The sequence below is a fragment of the Colletotrichum phormii genome (genome assembly GCF_030913505.1).
Source record: "Colletotrichum phormii strain CBS 102054 chromosome Unknown BDP81scaffold_1, whole genome shotgun sequence".
In the NCBI taxonomy this organism is placed as follows: domain Eukaryota; kingdom Fungi; phylum Ascomycota; class Sordariomycetes; order Glomerellales; family Glomerellaceae; genus Colletotrichum; species Colletotrichum phormii.
Genome location: NW_026851443.1, coordinates 2293706 through 2311169, shown reverse-complemented (window position 1 = coordinate 2311169; position 17464 = coordinate 2293706). Strand labels below are relative to the sequence as shown.

The following is a 17464-nucleotide window of genomic DNA, read 5'->3' as shown; positions in this document are numbered from 1 at the left end:
CGAGTCGGACCAGTTGGAACACTTCCGCTTAGGGAGGGGACACAACATCCATTCCGATACGATACAAGTCGCGCGGCGGCGAGACCAGTAGTCGAAGCGGCGCTTGCAGATGCTGAGGGATGGCAAAATGGAAGGCTTATAACAGACAAGCCGGACGATCGTACAAACAACGGGGACCCGAAGCCTTCTCAGAGTTCCGGATAGAGTCGCGAGACTGAAAACGACGAGTTCATGGCCGTGGTGACAAGCAGGTAGTCGCAGATATCTACTCCGGAATGTATGAAGCATAAACTTGATTGTGTTTCGTACCTGTTCTCAAAGCTAGAAGCTCACGGCGGATCTGAAAACTGAGTCAAATGATGTTGCTCCACTGCCCATTCAAGAACTCGATCAAATCCCACACCTTGGTCTGTAAGTCTTATATCAACATCCATCGAGACAGATTCAGCTTACAGGACCCATAGTAGATACGCCATTCTACTGGCAAAATAAGACATTCAAGTGGTCTGGCACAGTTTATTTGCTCTTTCGCACAGTTGAAGCTGTTCAGACGTCAAAGAACAAACAACTTCCTTTCCCACTCTTATCACTGGGTTCAATGATCAAAGAATGAACAACAGTTTTGGCCTCCAAACTGGACCCATGTGCACCCGAAGTCAATAAATAAACATATCTCGGTTCCATAGCACACTCACTTACATGTCGATAACTTTTTCCAATCACTGCACAGGAATCAACGTCAATCTCCAACGCCTTTCGTGGAAAGATATCTCAATTTCGACCCGAAAAGCCATCAGAAAATGGGGTCATGCATGTCTAGCGACAACGGGGGTCATGCTTCATCCCTAGAGGGAGAATGTGTTAACATTTACCCTTACGGTATCGAGTCAAGATCAGTTCCAGAGATGAAAAGAGAATGGAACCAAAAACTCAAAGGGTTGGGGCAGGAAACTGGAACGGCTACGATCAACAAGCTGGGGGGTCACGTAAACGCCCGGGGCCCGAGACCATCTCAGAGTTCCGAATAGAGTCTCCCCGGATTGCGTCATCAAAAAGCCATGCGAGTATCTCGCCGAGAAGGAACCAGTATTGCGACATTGGAATTTTTGGGCAATGCAGTACATGTTGTTATAAGGCTTGTAGAGCAAGGCTTCAGGTTCAGGTTCTTGGATGGCTTGTGAGGCAGTTTATTATCAGTCAATCATTTGAGTTGTTTGTTGTATCTGCAAGAAGCTGTCAGCATTGATCAAACTTACAGTTATAACCTGAGTACATGTTTCGTTGATGCCGTAGTGGAAAATGGGGATGGTCTCTTCTTTGCCACTGCCATCCACTCCTCCTCTTTCCATATGCACCTCGGGCCAGAACAGTTTTAGGTTGTAGGACCCATAGCAGATACGCCATTCCCAGTAGTCTAGTTGCGGTCATTTTTCTCAAACTAGCATTGCTCCCTCTGGCTGATACCCCAGACGTTCGGCGATCTTGCTCGGAATTCGCAGAGGGTCAGTTGTGGCCCAGGGATGTATCAGAGTGTGCCATGGTCGGAGAAGTAGGGCGGCGGATGAGAGGAACCAAGACAAATACCCAATGTGAGGTTGCGCATTGCGGGTATCATGAATCCAGGTAAGTCATCTCGAGCCGGCAGCTATGACGTTCTCTCACTTACAAGGCAGTTTGATTTCAAATCTCGAAGAAACTACGTTTCTAATGCCGTCTGCTGATAATTTGAGACTGTCAATGGCCTGACATTGCTTGTTTACTCTCTGGCGCTCTTGACGCTGTTCAGACGTCAAAGACGAATAGCTGTCTTTCACACCCTCCGCTGTGTTCGAGCATCAAAGAACGAACAGCTGCTTTTGTCTCTGTTTTACCAACAACAATCTACTTATATGTAAACTTGATAATTGGAAGTAGTTCGGTTACGCAGCATAGAGATTTACTTAGTTCCATCAAACACTGCTCGAAAATCACCATCAGACGCCACCACCTCCTCCCAAGAAAATATACCTCAATATCAGGCAGCCCCAAAACCACCAGAAAATGAGTCAACAGAACAACAGCGGTTTCAACACTCACACTACGCTCAGCCATGAGCAAGACAGTCCCAGTCCACCCCGTGGACATGGAAAGGCCCGTCTGACTGGAGAAGACCCCCCTCATAAAGCACTGATGCGCGCCAACCCAATCATCTGTCTCGGACCAAACGAAGAAAATTACTCACTCTGCGGTGGACCAAGCAATTGCAAGGGTGCGGAAGACGACTATTGCCCAAGCATGTGTCATAAAATGGAATTGGGAAAAGGAGAAGAAGAGGACGAAGACGAAGACGAGGTGCAAATCAAAGGATCGAAAAAAAAGGGAAGAACCTCGGGACGTCGGTTCCACCCATGATCTCCAACAAGGAAGCCCGAGTAGCTTTACGAAGAAGTCCCCGATGGTTGGAGAGCGATGAAAGAAGAGAAGACATGGAACTTTTTATTTTAGCATATCTGGGCCCCAACTCCAGAAGGGTATGAAAGACACGCCGGAAGGTTGTACAGAGGTCTGGGGACCGGAACCCGCTCAGGTTTCCGAGTGAAGTCGCGACACTCCCCAGACTGTATCGAGATGTCACCTGAGCTTTCAAGCAATGAAAAAAAAACAAAAAAAACATCGGAACATTGGAAGCGTTGAGAAACACGAGGGCCCGTGGCCCATCGCCACAAGGGCCTACAGCCTAGGGCTTCGGGAATACCCTTTTACAAATGGGTCGTGAAGCAACATTATCCCATCAACTGCTAGATGGCGTCAGTACATATGTTCGTACTTTAAGAAGGGGAATAGCAAATAATCTAATAATCCGACCCTATCTCCCTTATATCCGCCTATGAATAATCTTGAAATAGGGCGAAATTAGAGAAAGACTGAAGACGGACATAATGACGCCATCCAGCAGTCAAAGGGATAACAGTTAGTCAGTTGGGTCTGCAGTAAGCTTGAGAAATCGATGAGAGTTACAAACAAAACCCAAGTTTAAAGTCAATATCTGCGGTGCGGAAGTTGTAACTGTCTCCTTGTTGTTGCGATCACCTGTTCCCTTACTTTCCCGCAGCAGCCATCGTCAAGGCTTGTTTCTGGAAAACAAGAGCTAGGAACAGCTACTGCGTTACTTGAGTATCCGGAATCTGAGTGGCCTATCAGGTCTCAGCAGCCAACATGCGCTTTAGTCCAACGCGAAGCCAATACTGTCTTCCGATTCTGCGTGCATATGGTTAGGATGTCCAGAGTCTGGAACACCGCGTCACCACCAGTGCTTCATCTCCATGACAAAGACGAGGGAAGCAAGTGTCGTAGACGGATCTCTTCGACTCAACGGAGATCGTAAAAACCAACGACGCACTCGTTGTGTAGTCCACCTCGCTAAGACGTTACGCTTTGCTCGTTAGCCATATCCTACGCGTGGTATATCAACCATCCGCCCCGCAACGGTGAATGGTTATGGAGTCATAAATTGGTATGCCAGAGTTGGCGTTGGTCGCTCTCATTTCTCCAAGTAAACCCAGATACCTGAATTACAGCACACACTTCTACCTCTCTATCTCAGGGCTCCCTCGTCTACTGACTACCTGTTCATCCGAGTCCAAGTAAACCCAGCCGTCATCGACCGGCCAGTCATTCAATCGGTCATGTATCAAGCCTCCGTAACCATAAACCTCTCACCTCTTAAAGTACAAAAATTCTGCTTCTCCGAGGAAAGGCCCCGTCGTTCGGTATCTCGTTGAAAGCCCCGCTCCGTCGTAATGCTCATGAAGGGTATTTCCAAAGTCTCCCCGTTGAAAAAAAGATGCCTCCGCAGTGATTCGTCAAAATGCCGGAGAGCCCCCCCTCTCTCTCTCGCCGCGGAAGCATAGAGAAAAAAGATAGGGAGCCTAGTAGCTCCCTCCGAACACCTCATGGTTCAATAACGAAATGCCCTTGTCCCCTTTCATGAAGCCGGTAATGTGAAGAAGAAGATAATACGCCCCCATAATCCATGGTAATACGCACCCCTTCGTTGCAGCCTGACAGCCTTGAGTGCGCTCCGTCTGTTCCGTCGTCTAATCTTGCAAGTTTTCGAAGCCCCTTGCTGGGCTGAAGGTCCTGTTTTCTCTTGTCGGTTTTTCTGTTGTCGGTCATAACAAAGCATCAAGTCGTGATACGCCCCTCCTCTTTCCTCCCCTGCTCAAGTCGTGTGTTGTTGAGCCAACGCCGTTTTCAAATAGAGGTACAATGGTGATTCTTCTCCTCCAAACAGTCTCTGAAACGAGAGGATCCCCCATCTCAACGCCACAGGAAATCAGACGGCTTCACCGGCCTCCCCGTAGCATGCGAAATAATCCTCACATTCTCGCACGCGTCCTCAAAGACGTCGTCCATGTTGTACTCGCGATAATACCACCCGCCCGTCCGCGGGTCCCAGAAATCCCGCCGGTGCAGCTCGGGCGTGTGAAGACCCAGGTACGACATCCACTGCGTGTGTTCGCGCAGGATGGCGGGACTACTGACGTCCTCTGCGCCCAGGACGGTGTTGATGGGCTGCGAGATGGACTTTTGTCCGCGGGCGTCGCGGTCGTTGAACATGAGCATCAGGCGGGAGGCGATTTCCTTGTCGATTGCGCTGAGGGGTTGGCCGTGCTCGATGCGGCCGGCGAGGGATGTGAGGTAGGATTTGTGGCCGTTCTTTCTTGGGGAATGGAGATGGGCCTGGTACGGTGTTAGAGATCATGATTCAAAAGATGCGTTGAGAAGAAACAGCGTTCAGTCTTGTTGGCTGTGTCATACCTTCATCTCTCGCCGGGTATCCGTAAGGAACGGGCAGTTGTCCATGATGCACCGGTAAATCTCCTTGAGGTAGCCCGGCTCGGCGACTGGTGGCGGACAACAGTGGGTCGTCGGCTGCGAGTCCGGCAGGAAAGACACCGGCCGGCACTTTTGACAAAGGCCCCGGACGCACGGCTCGTTTCCGGGTCCTTCATGATCGAGGTAGTAGTGTAACTGGGGGTCCCCGGCACTTGTCAACTCATAAAGTTCACCTCAAGATCGAGTTTGTCTCAAACCCAAACCGGCGCGCGTCCAAAAAACGTACCTCTGAGCATCCCGGCCGAGAGAATCCGGGGTCTCTCCGGGCATCTGCCGGATTTGGCTGCGCGTTTGGTAAGCATTTGCTGCCTCTCCTCACTTGGAACATCATTTCATAAAACAAAGAAATGTGTGTAGCGGGCACGTACTATCCTCAGTTCAATCCGGTCCTTTTGGCTGACATCACCCCGAATCACCTTGGCGGGCAAAGGCATGGCGTTCCATCGCAGACAGCATATGGAACACACGTACTTCCTCGGCCAGCCAAAGTTCCCCTGCGCGTCCGCCACGGCCTCCGATTCCTGGCACCGCCAACCGATACCATTGCCGTACTCGTGGCGGCTGCGTGAGAGGCCGTAGTAGTCGATGCTCCATCCGGTCTGGATCTGGTCTCCGTTGGCCACGGACCGCGATCCGTCCACCTCCGTCGGAAGAGAGAACTCCTGCGGCGCCGGGCGGCCGACGGCGTTGCCGAGGTAGAACCCCGTGTCTCCGTCTACGCGGACGAGAACGTGACGCGGCTGTGAGGGCTCGGCGGCGGATAGGTCGAATGGATTGATGATCCCGGCAGCCGGAGCCGGAGCGGGCTGCTGTTGTTGTGCTACCTTGGCGGAAAACGTGCCGTCGTTGGCACCCCCTTGGCTGTGAATATCCCCACCGCCACCGGGACCGGCATTTGCTGCACCTCCTCTCGTGATGACCGCCGAGGCCGACGAAGAGGCCGGGCCACCAGCAGCATCTGGCGGTTTACCAAAGCGGGGAGGTCCCGTGCCTTGGCGGCTGCTACTGCTATTGCCGCCGCTGCCGCTGCTGTTGTGCGAGGGTATCAAGGAAGCAGCAGACGTCTCGCGTTCTTGTGGCTGGGCCTGGACGACAGCCGGACGTGTTGGTGGCCATTGTTGGCTGTACATGAGAGACCCATGACGTGGCGAGGGGAACGGATGAAAATCACCTCCCCCAAGAGAATTCTGATGCCCGACGAATCGATTGGAGACTGTCAGGCTCATGTTACGCGGGGGCGAAGATGTTGTGCTCCTGGAGGGTGCTTGAAGTAAAAGGGCGGCAGAGCCGGGGACGAAAAGGACCCCTAGTGTCTGGGTTGGTCTGGTCTGGTCGTGCTTCGTTTCCTGATCCTGGTTCCTGGGTTCTGGTTTCCTGTATCCGGGGGCGTTTACGTATCTGGCAGCTTGCTCTTCTCACGGGATCTTCAGCTGTGAAATGATTTGATTGATGCTGCTGCTGCTGGCCTGCTGCTCGCCCACGGGTAACTGCAGATGGGAAAGGGAACACAAAGTACGGAGAGAGAGAGAGAGAGAGAAAGAGAGAGAGAGGCGAAGAGAAGGGACGGGCGGAAGCGAGTCGGTCATGTACGATGGAGCGGAGAGATAGATCTCAGACAAACAGCGCGTGCCGGGAGTGGATGAAAGTGATGTACAGCGTTGTACAAAGAGTTCAAGCGGGAAGTGAATGTAGTGAAGAACGGAACGGGAGATGTAGGAGGAGATCCGGATTGAATGACGCCCCCCTGCGCTGCGTCGCTCACGATATTTTGGTTACTGGCTGGACGACTACCTACTTCCCACCGCTGGGCATCGGGGGGATCGGGGGGAATCCCTCAAGGAGCCAAGGTACCACCCAATGAACCCAATCGCGATTTCCCCAGTACCACCGTTTGAGTCCATGGTATCCAGCTGTTTTTTTTCTCGCTGGTTGCTCGCCTGAATCAAAAAGAAAAAGAAGGGCAAGGCGAGAAACTACCCCCCAGGGTGGCTGGCCCTAGTCTCAGAGTATCGCGAAAAGGAAAAAGCAATGCGCGTTACGGATGGATACCTACACCACTCTCTATCTCTCAGAGTCTCTCTGCGGCCTGGCCCCCATCACCCTTTCAGTAAGTATCTCTCTGCCTTGTCGTCGTTCGCTCACGCGTGCTTTGTCGGCCCTGTCGCCTACCCAGGCACATACGTACTATACTGCGTACGTCTGCGCCCTGCAACGTGACTGGTGAACCTGGGTTCCAGCGGACGGAAGATGCCCAATTTCTGCAGACAGACGCGTAGCGGATGCGCAGGAGAGCCAGAGCCGGGTACGGGTACGTATCCGTACGTACGACACAATGATAGCGTGCAGTAGATAATCTTGGGAGACTGGAGCCCAAAACGTACAAAGAGGCCGGGGTCTGGGAGAAGGGCCAGGGGACCAAGGCAAGGATCAAAGTGAACAGCCAGGGGTTTGGAAGTGGAGGGGTGATCCGGGAGAGGGGTGATCCGGGAGAGGGGTGATCCGGGAGAGGGGAGCAGCGGGCGGTTGGGCCAGGGCCGAGATCAATTCGATATGAGTGAACCTTCTTTTGCAGTGCTATCTCCAGTGTTTGTGTCCGTACGGATACCCAAAGGATAAGATCCGAGGCTGGAGTGCTATGTCATTGTACAGAATACACATTACTATGTATAGGTATAAGGTAGGTAGGGCTCGCTCGGCACGGGAAAGCAGGACAGGATGCTGCGGCTTGCGTTGTGATATGCTGCAGGTCATCAAAAACATCATCAGACGAGGCGGAAAGGGCCTGGGCCAACACGGCCACCTACACAAATCAGGCGCAACCTCGTGGCTACCCAGGTTGGGTTCCATGCTTCCCTCAAGAGAGACACATTGCAGCAGTACGTCTGCACCTGGATGAGCATCGAGACATCCCCGGCACCCCTGTTTGCGCGCGTGTATGTCGTGGGTGTCGTGCCGCTGCCACAATCTGCAGGCTGCGCGTTGCGTGCTGCTGGGGCTTGGCTTTTGTGTCCAGACTCCGCTCCAATGTGCTGTCAATGTCATAATCGTCACTCTTACACGCGCAGACACACACGCAGAGTACTTGTGTATTCGTATCCAGGTAGCTGCGTACAGAAGTATCTGTCTGTAGACTGCGTGTTGAACACGAAGAAACGCCTCCCCCGGTACGGACGTATGAAGAAAGAGACAGGCAGATGAGTTGCAGATTCCTCTGAGACTCATGTCTCGTCCAGCACGACCAGCAGCATCTCAGCAAGCCCACCCCTGCCTCACGTTGGGATTGGTTCGGCACGACGAGACCCCTCTTTCCCAGGGATTGCTTATATTCCCCGTTTACTTATTACATAGTACCCGTATAAGTTGTCAGTGGTTGTGTGGTTTGTGTGTGGTTGATCTTGGAAAAAAACAAAACATGACGCCCTATCCGCAAACTGGGACCTAATCCGCCGGCACTAAGAGAAAATCCATAACTCTCCGATCGATAGACGAAGCAAGACTTGTCAAAAAAAAAAAAAAAGTCGATAGTCGACAGGAGGAGTCCCAGGGACAGGCCCCCCGAGACGTCTACCATCTGGGCAAAGATCCGGGGAAGACGGACCAATGGGCGATGCGTCGAGTGGCGTAAAAGGAGGTGCTACATCTCGCTCTATGAAGAGGTTTAGCAAGTTTAGCAAGTTTTGGTCTAGTTGTGGAAAGTCTTTTCTTTGCTTTTTCCTATTTGCCCCTCAACGAGTCAACCTCTTCGGGCTCATTCCCGCTGGAATATGGATCCGCGATGAAATTCAAATCTTCGCAAACCGCGTCAAAGACAAGAACCTCGGAATGGTTAGTGGAGATGGCCTGATAAAGCCCTTTTACCCGTCGTCTTGGTCTCGCTTCCCGTGGGCTCGTATGCTTGCGTTCTTGGTTGACGTTGTAGTAGCCCGCACATTGCAGGTTGAGTTTGTTCTGCCCGAGCTCTCTGCCCGAGCTTTCTGCCCGAGCATTTTGCCTGAGCGTAATAATATGTGTACGATCATGTCAAGTTGCACTCTCGGCTCTATGCTTCATCGTTGCCTTTTGCTACCCAACACCAACACACAACTGATACGTAAAGGATGCAATGTAATCAAATAAGACGACTCAATCCCACGTTAGGCTCTGCTCTGCTCCACCTCAATCTCAAAACGACAAAGCAAAACGCCCGTTCCAACAAAGCTGTACTTGGCTACCTGTGCCCAGTGACATATCACACCACCGGCACTCGTCCAAACACCTTAATATTGAATTGCTACCGATATTTCCCATCCCATCATTACTCCGTAGTCCGTACCATCCCCTTGCAACCCTTTCCTCCTCGCCAAACCCGAAAAATGTGACGAATGACGACCCGATCGACTGGGCCTGACGATTGCGCTTGGGAAGAGCCAAAGAAAGTTGCCGACATGCAGCAGCCCAGCCCACCCCCCGTTCCGTTGGTGCTGACGGACTGGAGCCTGACAGAAATGCTGACGGATTATGGCCAGCATGGATGGACTAACTACCTGAACTTGGGTTGATCGTACTTGTTCGGACCTGGAACACCACCACCAACTTAAACTTATTCAGTCCTTCCTCTGCCCGGATGCTAGCTGAGGGATCCGAGAAGCGAACATGATGTGATGCCACGATGCTCTCCCTACCTACTGGGTCCCCCAAGTCTCACCATCCGATTCCGACTCCCGACTATCCCTAGCCTCGCTTCAGCGTGACGTGACAACCTTGGCCCAAATCCCCAACCCCAGCCATCACGAACATATCAATCCTCACAAAATAGGATTCCGATCCACGTGAAGAATTTTTTCCCATCACACACACCCACCCCCCGATTCACTTAGCTAGGTAGAGTGCTACGGATACACCAAATCAAAACCCAGTGTCCAGTGGTCCACAGCTCAAGTCATAGCTAAACCCTACACAGCAGTCCTTGACGAACAACGACTCAAAAAAGCAAATATACAGCGTCCCCCGGCTCCCACGGAATCGCCTTCCGGGGCCTACCACCACCAAAGGCACCAACCACTGACACCACCACGATCGACAAGCCACGCGCCGCGCGCCCGCTTTCCCAGCTGCCCCCCAAAAGAGAGAGACATGGGGCTGCTGCCGCTGCCCTTTCCTTGCGTCTCTGCATGATAGGTACTCACTGTTGTAGGTACTCCCGTCGGATGTCCCTCTTCGACGATCAGCGGTGTGTCGTGCGTTCTGCGTAGGTGGGTTCTTTTTGGCTTCTTGTAAATCACGTAAAACGCTCAACGGCCGAGATAGGGACGAGAGAAGCTGAACGGGCAGAGAGAACCTGGTCAAGCTGGTGTCAAGCTGGCGCTTGGGAGCGGCGCTCGGATGAACAAGGGTCTTGGAGGCTATGGATACAGATACACAAGGGAGCATTAAAAGGGATACACTTTTTCATATTCGATGCCAAAGATGGTTAAAGTGGCTGAACAGCTAGTCATACTGGTCCTACCAACATCCGATACCCATCATCTATCCGTATCTGTTCCACACTCGAGGGTCTAATAATTGACCTTCTTTACCCCCTTGCACGGCAGTCGGGTTCGTATGGTATACAAACTACTTCGTACCAGCCTTAAACTATCGCGTAGACAATAGCCGCTCTTATTTCGAACATTGCAACAGATGGAGGATCGGGGTCGTAATCATGACTTCTCCAGCAACGAGTGAACACCAGGACGATGTACATATCTCCACGGTCGTCATCGCGCCACTGCTGTGGCACCGGAACTGCATTCCTTCGCCATGGCGGCTGGCTTGAGTGTCTCAAAATGGGTATTTCAGGAAGAATGGCTCGCAGAGTCGCAGTCCTCCTTGCTTCCGGCTTCACACGTATTATCGAGCCTGGCCAAAATGGCCCCTGAGCGTGTTCCCCGAATGTCGCCTTGGACGATACCCCCCGTAGTCTCTCGACAGTGTTGTAGCCATTCGGAGGATTTGCACGAAACCGGGTCCCTTTGCGCACGTTGCACAGTTTTGTCGATGACGATTTGGCTTGGCTCCTGGCCTCCCTCAAGAGCCGCATGTCAGGCCCTCCGCGTTTCTCCACTCCACGACGCCCGTCAAAGAAACTGAAATGCTTGGGTTCGACGCACGGTGTTACGTTGGCGGATATGCGTGGAGCTAGAGTTGCACAAACACCTGACATTTTGCGTGGCGACGGCAAAAAGAAAGCCTTCACAAGTCTGATTCGCTGTCTTGCTGGGCCGCATGAGGGACCTAGACGGTGGCTTGGGGCGGTCTGGGAGGGTTCTTGGCGCCATGATTCAAGTCCTGATTTGCATAGAAATGCAGGAGATACTCTGCAAAGGCTAGGCGAATACTGAGCTGTCGACTGTGTCAACCATTCTGCCTGATACCGGCGCAGATAATCGCCAAGTGGCCTCTACTTAGGCGCTCGTGCTGAAATAGTAGTTCTCCCACAGATACTCGTAGTCCTCTAGAATGCCACCGACAAGGTTGGGTACTCTAGATCGTACGCCGCCAACAACACCCTTCATGATGTTCTCATAGAGTGCTCCGCGCATGGTCCACCAACCCATGGCCCAGCCTCTCTTGCTCCATTCGTCGCGTTCGAGTGGCGTTGTCCTGAGGCCCCGGTCTCTGAGTTGCCGTGCTGCGTATTCGACGCTCAGGCCGACGAGCCAGGGTGTCCATGACTTCTTATTCTTGCTTTTCGATAGAGCAATGGCATACACCAACGGCGCGAGGATGTGTAGTACCTCTGCGGCCTGTGCACTGCCCTGTAGCTGGTTCAGCAGCTTTGCAGCTGGTTTGATATCCTCTGCCGTCAACACCTTGCCCAGGAGATAGCCGCTAATGTCACCAGCGTTGGGCAGCGAGGGAAGACTCATGCCAGTCCTGGGCATCGTCCAGTCTTTATCATGAAGCTTCTGCGCCTCTTCGCTGTCTTCCGGTGCGTGCCCATTGGTCTGCTCTTCCAAGATATCCTTCAGAGCACCGTCGCTTTCGGCCTCGGGTTCTTCAGGGATCGGCTCACGTTCCGGGAGAACAGGCGACACAAGAGGACGAGAGCGCGTCACGCGCAATAATAACAGGCGGCAAATGGCCTTGATGGCCTCCAAGAGCACGACGACGCGCCATCGACTGCGCTCGCCACCACGCCTCTTGGCAGCCATCTCGCACAGTAGTTGTGTGTATGTGACCATTTGCAGTAACATGGCAATGCGCCGGTACATGGGACTGCGCTGAGTCCAGTATTTCGTATATCGGGCATGAGGGGATGGCAGTCGGGCCATCGGGATGCGCGACAAGGCGCGCATGAGAAGGGTATCATGATAAAGAGAAAGGAGCTGTACACTCGAATGGACGGTTTCGGAAGCAATCTCGGCGTCGCGGAATCGACCTTTTGAAGCAGTGTTAGGCCGGCGATAGCGAAAACAGTTTTCTACGGGGAGGCGCCTTACCAGGGATGATGTAGGTGAGGGACCGTAAGGCCGACTCTATCTGGGAGACCTGACTAGAATTCTTGGTGATGAACTCTTCGTACATGTGAAGCCATTGCGGCGGTAATGAGAGAACGGCGCGGATCTTGGACGGTTGATGCGATAACCGCGTCTTATTGGGGATATCGGCGGATGTCGACATGGTGGAAGATTCAGATCATTAGGACGTGGCGGAGGTTGCGCACCGAGCAGTTGGACCGAGGTGGAATTGAACAAGTACAGAGGAAAAGCGCGCGGCGGTAATGTCAGCACGAAGATAATGAAAGAAGAGCGCCAGATATCAAGATGAAGTGGTTGTCAATGACACTGACGATGTGTAAAAGGAAGGGAAAGTGGTTGGCGGAAGCGCGAATTAGGTATTAACGTAGGTAAGCTCACAAACGCCAGAGTCGAGATGGTGCAGGTGCAGCGGGATGGTTTAATGACGGAAAGTTGCAGGGACCTCGGGGGGCACACGCTCATCGCGACGGGACTGACGTGGAGTGCGCCTGTAGGTTGGTTGATACTTGCTCCTGCTGGTCTGAGCCCGCGGGCGACCGACGGTAAGCCGAGGTCGCCTGCCACCTCCCGGCCCTGCCACCTCAGGCAATTGCGCTGGGTCGCTGGCATGAGATAGGAAAGTGCATCATCACCCGCCTGTCCTACGCATTGGGCCAATAAGATTACGTTACATGCCTCGGTAAGGGCAATCCCTGCTAACCCAGAGCCCGTCTACTTGCATACTTACACTACATCGCGACTCCACTATCGAATCTCTACATGATTGACATATCCTTATGGACGTTGAAATGAGCCTTACGACGACATGACAACGATACGTCACGCACATTATACCTTGAAATGCGTTGGCTCATCGTGAACATCTTTTTATTGGCAAAAAGCGATTGGCCTTTGCGCTCTAGAACCTCTCATCATAAGGTAGCGAAGCACTCTTGTGCCAGTGACAACTCGTCAACAAAGCTGCAACAAGTACTCGGAAGGGGGCTCGAGACAGCCTGCCCCGAAGCGCAATGTCGTCTTCATCTCGAATGGAAATGGTAGGGTATCACAAAAACAAAATGCCTTGCCCGAGGCCAAACTCCTGTGCGGGCAGAACGAGGCCCCGCCTTTGATCTCAAGTCCACTCATACATAGAGGTCCATGTTATAGCTGAATGGGTTCGATATGACTACCTCTTGTCTTGGTGCAGCATTGCTCGAGTCTTCAATCCGATCGGATCAGATTCTCTCAAACCCAGCATCTGCTAGCTCGACACCGGTAGGGAGCATCGGCCGCCCCTGCATCGGGAAGGGCCAGAAGAGAGGATTCTCCAGCACCTTGGCCGCCCGTTCAACCGATGCTTGTCCTGGTTCCGTGGGTTTCAGGCCCATTGCTACCGCCGGGTTCGGTACATCAGCGGCATCGGCGCCGCCTCCCCAAGCGCAAATGAAGTCATCTTCAATGACGTTTGGTGCAAAGAAGTTGAGACTGCTTGTGTACGGCCTGACGAGATGTGCATACTCGGCATCCGAGGCTACCTCGCCGCCCATGTCGACGTCCATCTTCCACTTCTTCGCAAGGTACCGTAGTATGTTCAGCGCCTGTTCGGCAAAATGATGGCACGGCGCCATCTCCTCTAGATCCCGGATCCCTTGCTGAATAGCTTCCACAACGCGAGGCGGATACGAGGGTGGATCGTCGGGGTCGGTGTTGTCCGGACCTGGTCCTTCGAAAGCCTTCTGCAACGATAATGACGAGGAAGTTGTGGCACCGATGGCTAAATGCATAATGGCCGATGTGAGCACAAAGTACGGAACAAACGATGGTGTCCGGCGTAATGTGTACAGCTGCGAATAGGATCGCAAGAGGCCTTGGATAGCATCTGCCGCCTGCCCACATACGTCTCGAGGTAGCAGCTTAGACCCAATGATCTTCAGCTTAATTAGGGGCCGAAACAGAAGCAGGATCGCAAAGTGGTAGTACATGCTATGGCGATATTCGGTCAGTGCGTGTCGCAGTCATCTCTCTCTCTCTCTCTCTCTGGAATGAACTTACTGCGCGAAAAGGACTGCCGGCGTGAAATTGTGCCCCAGTCTCAGAACCTCTGGTATCTTGTCATACCAGTTGAGGTACTGAGTATAAATGCCGAGGAGATCACGGCTAGTCAGCGGCCGCCCCGGGGAGTGCAAAACGTAAAGGCTTTGGTGCACGAGCTCGCTCAGTTCACAAAAGCACTTATACACGGATCGAACGTTGGATGGCTGCTCGGCGGACCGCTGCAATGGTGCGCCTATCGATAAACCTGAGCCTCTAGCGCTTGGGGAGCCAGAAGCCTCGCCTAGGTTTATTAAAGACTTACCATCGTCAGTGTAGGGGATCCAAAGAGAGGCTTCTATGTCATCTATTATGGCAGGCTTTGGCGGCAGACGAGGAAAGCAGGAACATTGCGGAAGCGAGCCGGTCGCTAAAGACCATGCACTAGGAGAAAATCAGCTTGCAAGACATGGTGTAGGTTATCGTATAGAGGGCTTACTGGTCGAGAGCGAATGCGCCCCAGAAAGTTGCAGCCTGAACCGCAAACTCATCATCATCTCCGTCTTCCTCGAGCTGATGGAGTCCCATCTCGATAGCCAGACGAATGCTTTGTCCAGCATAGTACCAGCTTTCCGAGTCTCTGCCACAGCTGGCTTCTCGAATAGACATTATTCCCAGAGCTTGGATGGTGGTGAGATTGTGATGGTTTTTCTCCTTGTAAAATAGGCTCTGCGCCTCTTTGAAGAAGTGATCGCCGGACGTGTACGGGTCGTTGGGATTCGCTCTTGTGCTCGGCTTGCTGGAAAACCGGCACCCGAGGGCCAAGAGTGCGTTCACGAGTATTGGGGAGCAGTAGCGTTCGACGCCATTCTGGAAATCCCTCAGAAAATGCTCCTTACTCAGAGAAGCAAAGGTCGGATACTCCCAACAGAAGTATAGGGCCAGCAGATGCTGTACCAACGAGCCGTCCTCCGTAATGTTTGTCCATTCTTCAGGGGCCAGCTTCATGTCAGGCAATTCTAACGGCGCTAACAACTGTTCGGCGCCTTGATGCTTCGAGCCGCCCTCAGAAGCTTCCGTGTTGCTTGCAGACTCAGCCCAGGTATCGAACAGTCCCTGTGGCGGCCTACTGGTGTCTGCGCTCCAGTTCATTGCGTCAGGATGAGAGTTGCTTCGGGTGCTCTGGCTGTGTGACGAAGGGTGCCAGGGGCTGTTCGCATCAATCTCCTGGCGCAAGCCAGACTGCCCAGTAACCGGGCTCATAGCTACAGAGCCATGATCTCCCAAGTTCCTGGTTCTGATGGGTGCCGGAGGAAACCCCGGAAGAGTCCCTGGGCCTGCGCTCGCATCACTGGAATGTTCGTTTGGGCGCGCGAAAGAAGTCGCACCACCACCCGACGGCAGAGTACCAATATAGTCCGAGACTGATTCAAGCGATTGACCACTGCGCAATCGTTGCAACACATCCTCCCACATATCGGAGCGAACGAGGGCGGCCATGACCTGGTCGCTACTTTTCTGGCGTTGGCGCAAATGCTCGAGCTCGGTTCGGAGATTTTCCTTGGATTGGCGGACTGGGACCTCGTAAACACATTCTACGTCCTTCTGAGCCTTACAACGACCGCAAGGTCTTTGTCCGTCGCACTATTTGCGAATGTGTCAGCGCAAAGACAGCGTAGGTGGGCGCGGGGGTACCATCTGGTGTTGGCTTACTTTTGCTCGCTTCTTGCGGCACTCGGTACAGGCATTGGGCGTGACCACTCCTAGCCCTCTCCTCCTCTTGGACAGTTGAGCAGCACTGGAGCTGCTTGACGGCGTAGGCGCATTGAGAGGGGCGGAGGTAGAAGAGGAAGCGGTTGCAGGTGGTGCCCCCGCGGAGGAAGCAGAGCCGGCGGCTGGTTGAGGCTGCTGTTGGCTATCGGGTGCCTCCTCCATATCGGCAGTAGTTGAGCGCTTCAGGTTGACTGGTTGTAGCCTCGTGCCGAGTCTACAGGGCGAACTCGACTTTTAGGACTTTGTTTGTGAATTGACATAATGAGGCCGTTCAAAGGCGGGAGCTGGTCGTCATAGATCCGAGAAAAGAAGAAAAAAGTTCGGACAGGTGTGGCCTAGCAGCAGTGCCACCCAGTAGCAGCGTTGAGTGTCTAGATGGTTCGCGCAAGGTAGAGAGCTGACCAGAAGGCGCGCGCAGGGAAGGCGTCGCGCGTAGGAGTCGAAAGAATCGCGGTAGATGGCCCAGGGCGGCTGGATTGCGCAGTAGGTGAATTGACCGTTACTAGCTGTCGGTGCTATCGTTGTCGTCGAGCGGCAGACAAGCGAGCGGTGTCAAGAGACGGGAGGATGGGAGGTTCGCAGCGAGAACTGCCCCTCTTTGGTAAAGGCACTTGCTATCGAACCATGCGCTCGGTGTACAATTGGATATGCGATTATCCTGTGGAGAAAGGTTATGTGACACTTTGCAATTATTGTGCGCCAGCCGTCAGGATGTCATTAGGCAGGTGGAAAATGGCGTGAGTGGTGAATGACTGAAAAGGATATGAGGCAGGGAGCGCAAAATTTGGGCAGCCCGTGATGAAGAGAAGCGGGTGGTGGGAAAGGCGGGAAGGGATGGCAGTGTGCAGCGAGCGGCCAGGTCGGGTCCCCAGTCACAGAGAGAGAGAAGACGGCCGAGGCGACGGAAGGAGAAAGAGACGGTAGATGAAGCACAGACACACAAGATGCAGTTCCGTAAAGCAAGTACGGAGGAGGTATGTTACGAATACAGACGGGAGGGAACTGGAAGGGAAGGAAGCACGGAAGGTAAGGTAAGGTAGGTAGGTACCTTGGCCTTGGTCCTGCCTCCTTGGTTCTTGGGAAGGAGGTAGGTACGGATATGTGACAGGGCAGCTCCTTCCCCAGATTCCCGAGCTTCCAGCCGCGCAAGGTCCAGCTACCTGAAATTGTACCTTACTCCGTACACACTATGCCCTCGAGGCGAGAGGGGTAGGTGAAACTTTTTTGCTTCAAAGGCAGGGCTGGGACGCCTCAGGCAAATCTGAAAGAAGTTGAGACTGACTTCTTTTCAGCTGAATCAA

The 17464-nt window shown here is 53.1% G+C and overlaps 5 protein-coding genes across 5 annotated transcripts; all 5 read right to left on the bottom strand.

The window, feature by feature from the left end:
• Window positions 1-4116: 4116 nt before the first annotated feature.
• BDP81DRAFT_10556 (uncharacterized protein) lies at window positions 4117-6286 on the bottom strand. The gene is made up of 4 exons (XM_060581425.1): window positions 5247-6286; window positions 5105-5161; window positions 4801-5013; window positions 4117-4722 (listed from the first exon to the last, which is right to left on the bottom strand). The coding sequence occupies exons 1-4, from the start codon at window positions 6102-6104 to the stop codon at window positions 4300-4302; spliced, it is 1551 nt and encodes a 516-aa protein (XP_060451863.1). The 5' UTR covers window positions 6105-6286; the 3' UTR covers window positions 4117-4299.
• Window positions 6287-9390: 3104 nt separating this feature from the next.
• On the bottom strand, window positions 9391-10386 carry BDP81DRAFT_10517 (uncharacterized protein). Its single transcript, XM_060581416.1, has one exon. The coding sequence runs from the start codon at window positions 10285-10287 to the stop codon at window positions 9763-9765; it is 525 nt and encodes a 174-aa protein (XP_060451862.1). The 5' UTR covers window positions 10288-10386; the 3' UTR covers window positions 9391-9762.
• BDP81DRAFT_10541 (uncharacterized protein) lies at window positions 10289-11248 on the bottom strand. Its single transcript, XM_060581419.1, has one exon. It carries the CDS (start codon window positions 11057-11059, stop codon window positions 10487-10489), a length of 573 nt encoding a protein of 190 aa, XP_060451861.1. The 5' UTR covers window positions 11060-11248; the 3' UTR covers window positions 10289-10486.
• Window positions 11249-11300: 52 nt separating this feature from the next.
• On the bottom strand, window positions 11301-12519 carry BDP81DRAFT_444488 (peroxisomal membrane protein; the record flags this gene model as incomplete). Its single annotated transcript, XM_060591846.1, has 2 exons — window positions 11301-12277; window positions 12339-12519. The coding sequence occupies 2 exons, from the start codon at window positions 12517-12519 to the stop codon at window positions 11301-11303; spliced, it is 1158 nt and encodes a 385-aa protein (XP_060451860.1).
• An 881-nt stretch (window positions 12520-13400) lies between these two features.
• BDP81DRAFT_10485 (fungal-specific transcription factor domain-containing protein) lies at window positions 13401-16602 on the bottom strand. The gene is made up of 4 exons (XM_060581413.1): window positions 16104-16602; window positions 14890-16034; window positions 14412-14834; window positions 13401-14342 (listed from the first exon to the last, which is right to left on the bottom strand). The coding sequence occupies exons 1-4, from the start codon at window positions 16323-16325 to the stop codon at window positions 13595-13597; spliced, it is 2538 nt and encodes an 845-aa protein (XP_060451859.1). The 5' UTR covers window positions 16326-16602; the 3' UTR covers window positions 13401-13594.
• Window positions 16603-17464: the final 862 nt, after the last annotated feature.

What these genes read in the sequence shown, in the direction of transcription:
- BDP81DRAFT_10517 (XM_060581416.1), bottom strand. Translation starts at nt 10,287, where the DNA reads ATGCTCCCTTGTGTATCTGTATCCATAGCCTCCAAGACCCTTGTTCAT.
- BDP81DRAFT_10541 (XM_060581419.1), bottom strand. Translation starts at nt 11,059, where the DNA reads ATGTCAGGTGTTTGTGCAACTCTAGCTCCACGCATATCCGCCAACGTA.
- BDP81DRAFT_10485 (XM_060581413.1), bottom strand. Translation starts at nt 16,325, where the DNA reads ATGGAGGAGGCACCCGATAGCCAACAGCAGCCTCAACCAGCCGCCGGC. An exon ending in GCCGCAAGAAGCGAGCAAAA is followed by an intron (nt 16,035 to 16,103) that starts GTAAGCCAACAC and finishes ATTCGCAAATAG; the next exon opens with TGCGACGGACAAAGACCTTG. An exon ending in GGCGCATTCGCTCTCGACCA is followed by an intron (nt 14,835 to 14,889) that starts GTAAGCCCTCTA and finishes ATTTTCTCCTAG; the next exon opens with TGCATGGTCTTTAGCGACCG.
- BDP81DRAFT_10556 (XM_060581425.1), bottom strand. Translation starts at nt 6,104, where the DNA reads ATGAGCCTGACAGTCTCCAATCGATTCGTCGGGCATCAGAATTCTCTT. An exon ending in CTCGGCCGGGATGCTCAGAG is followed by an intron (nt 5,014 to 5,104) that starts GTACGTTTTTTG and finishes GGGGACCCCCAG; the next exon opens with TTACACTACTACCTCGATCA. An exon ending in ATACCCGGCGAGAGATGAAG is followed by an intron (nt 4,723 to 4,800) that starts GTATGACACAGC and finishes ACACCGTACCAG; the next exon opens with GCCCATCTCCATTCCCCAAG.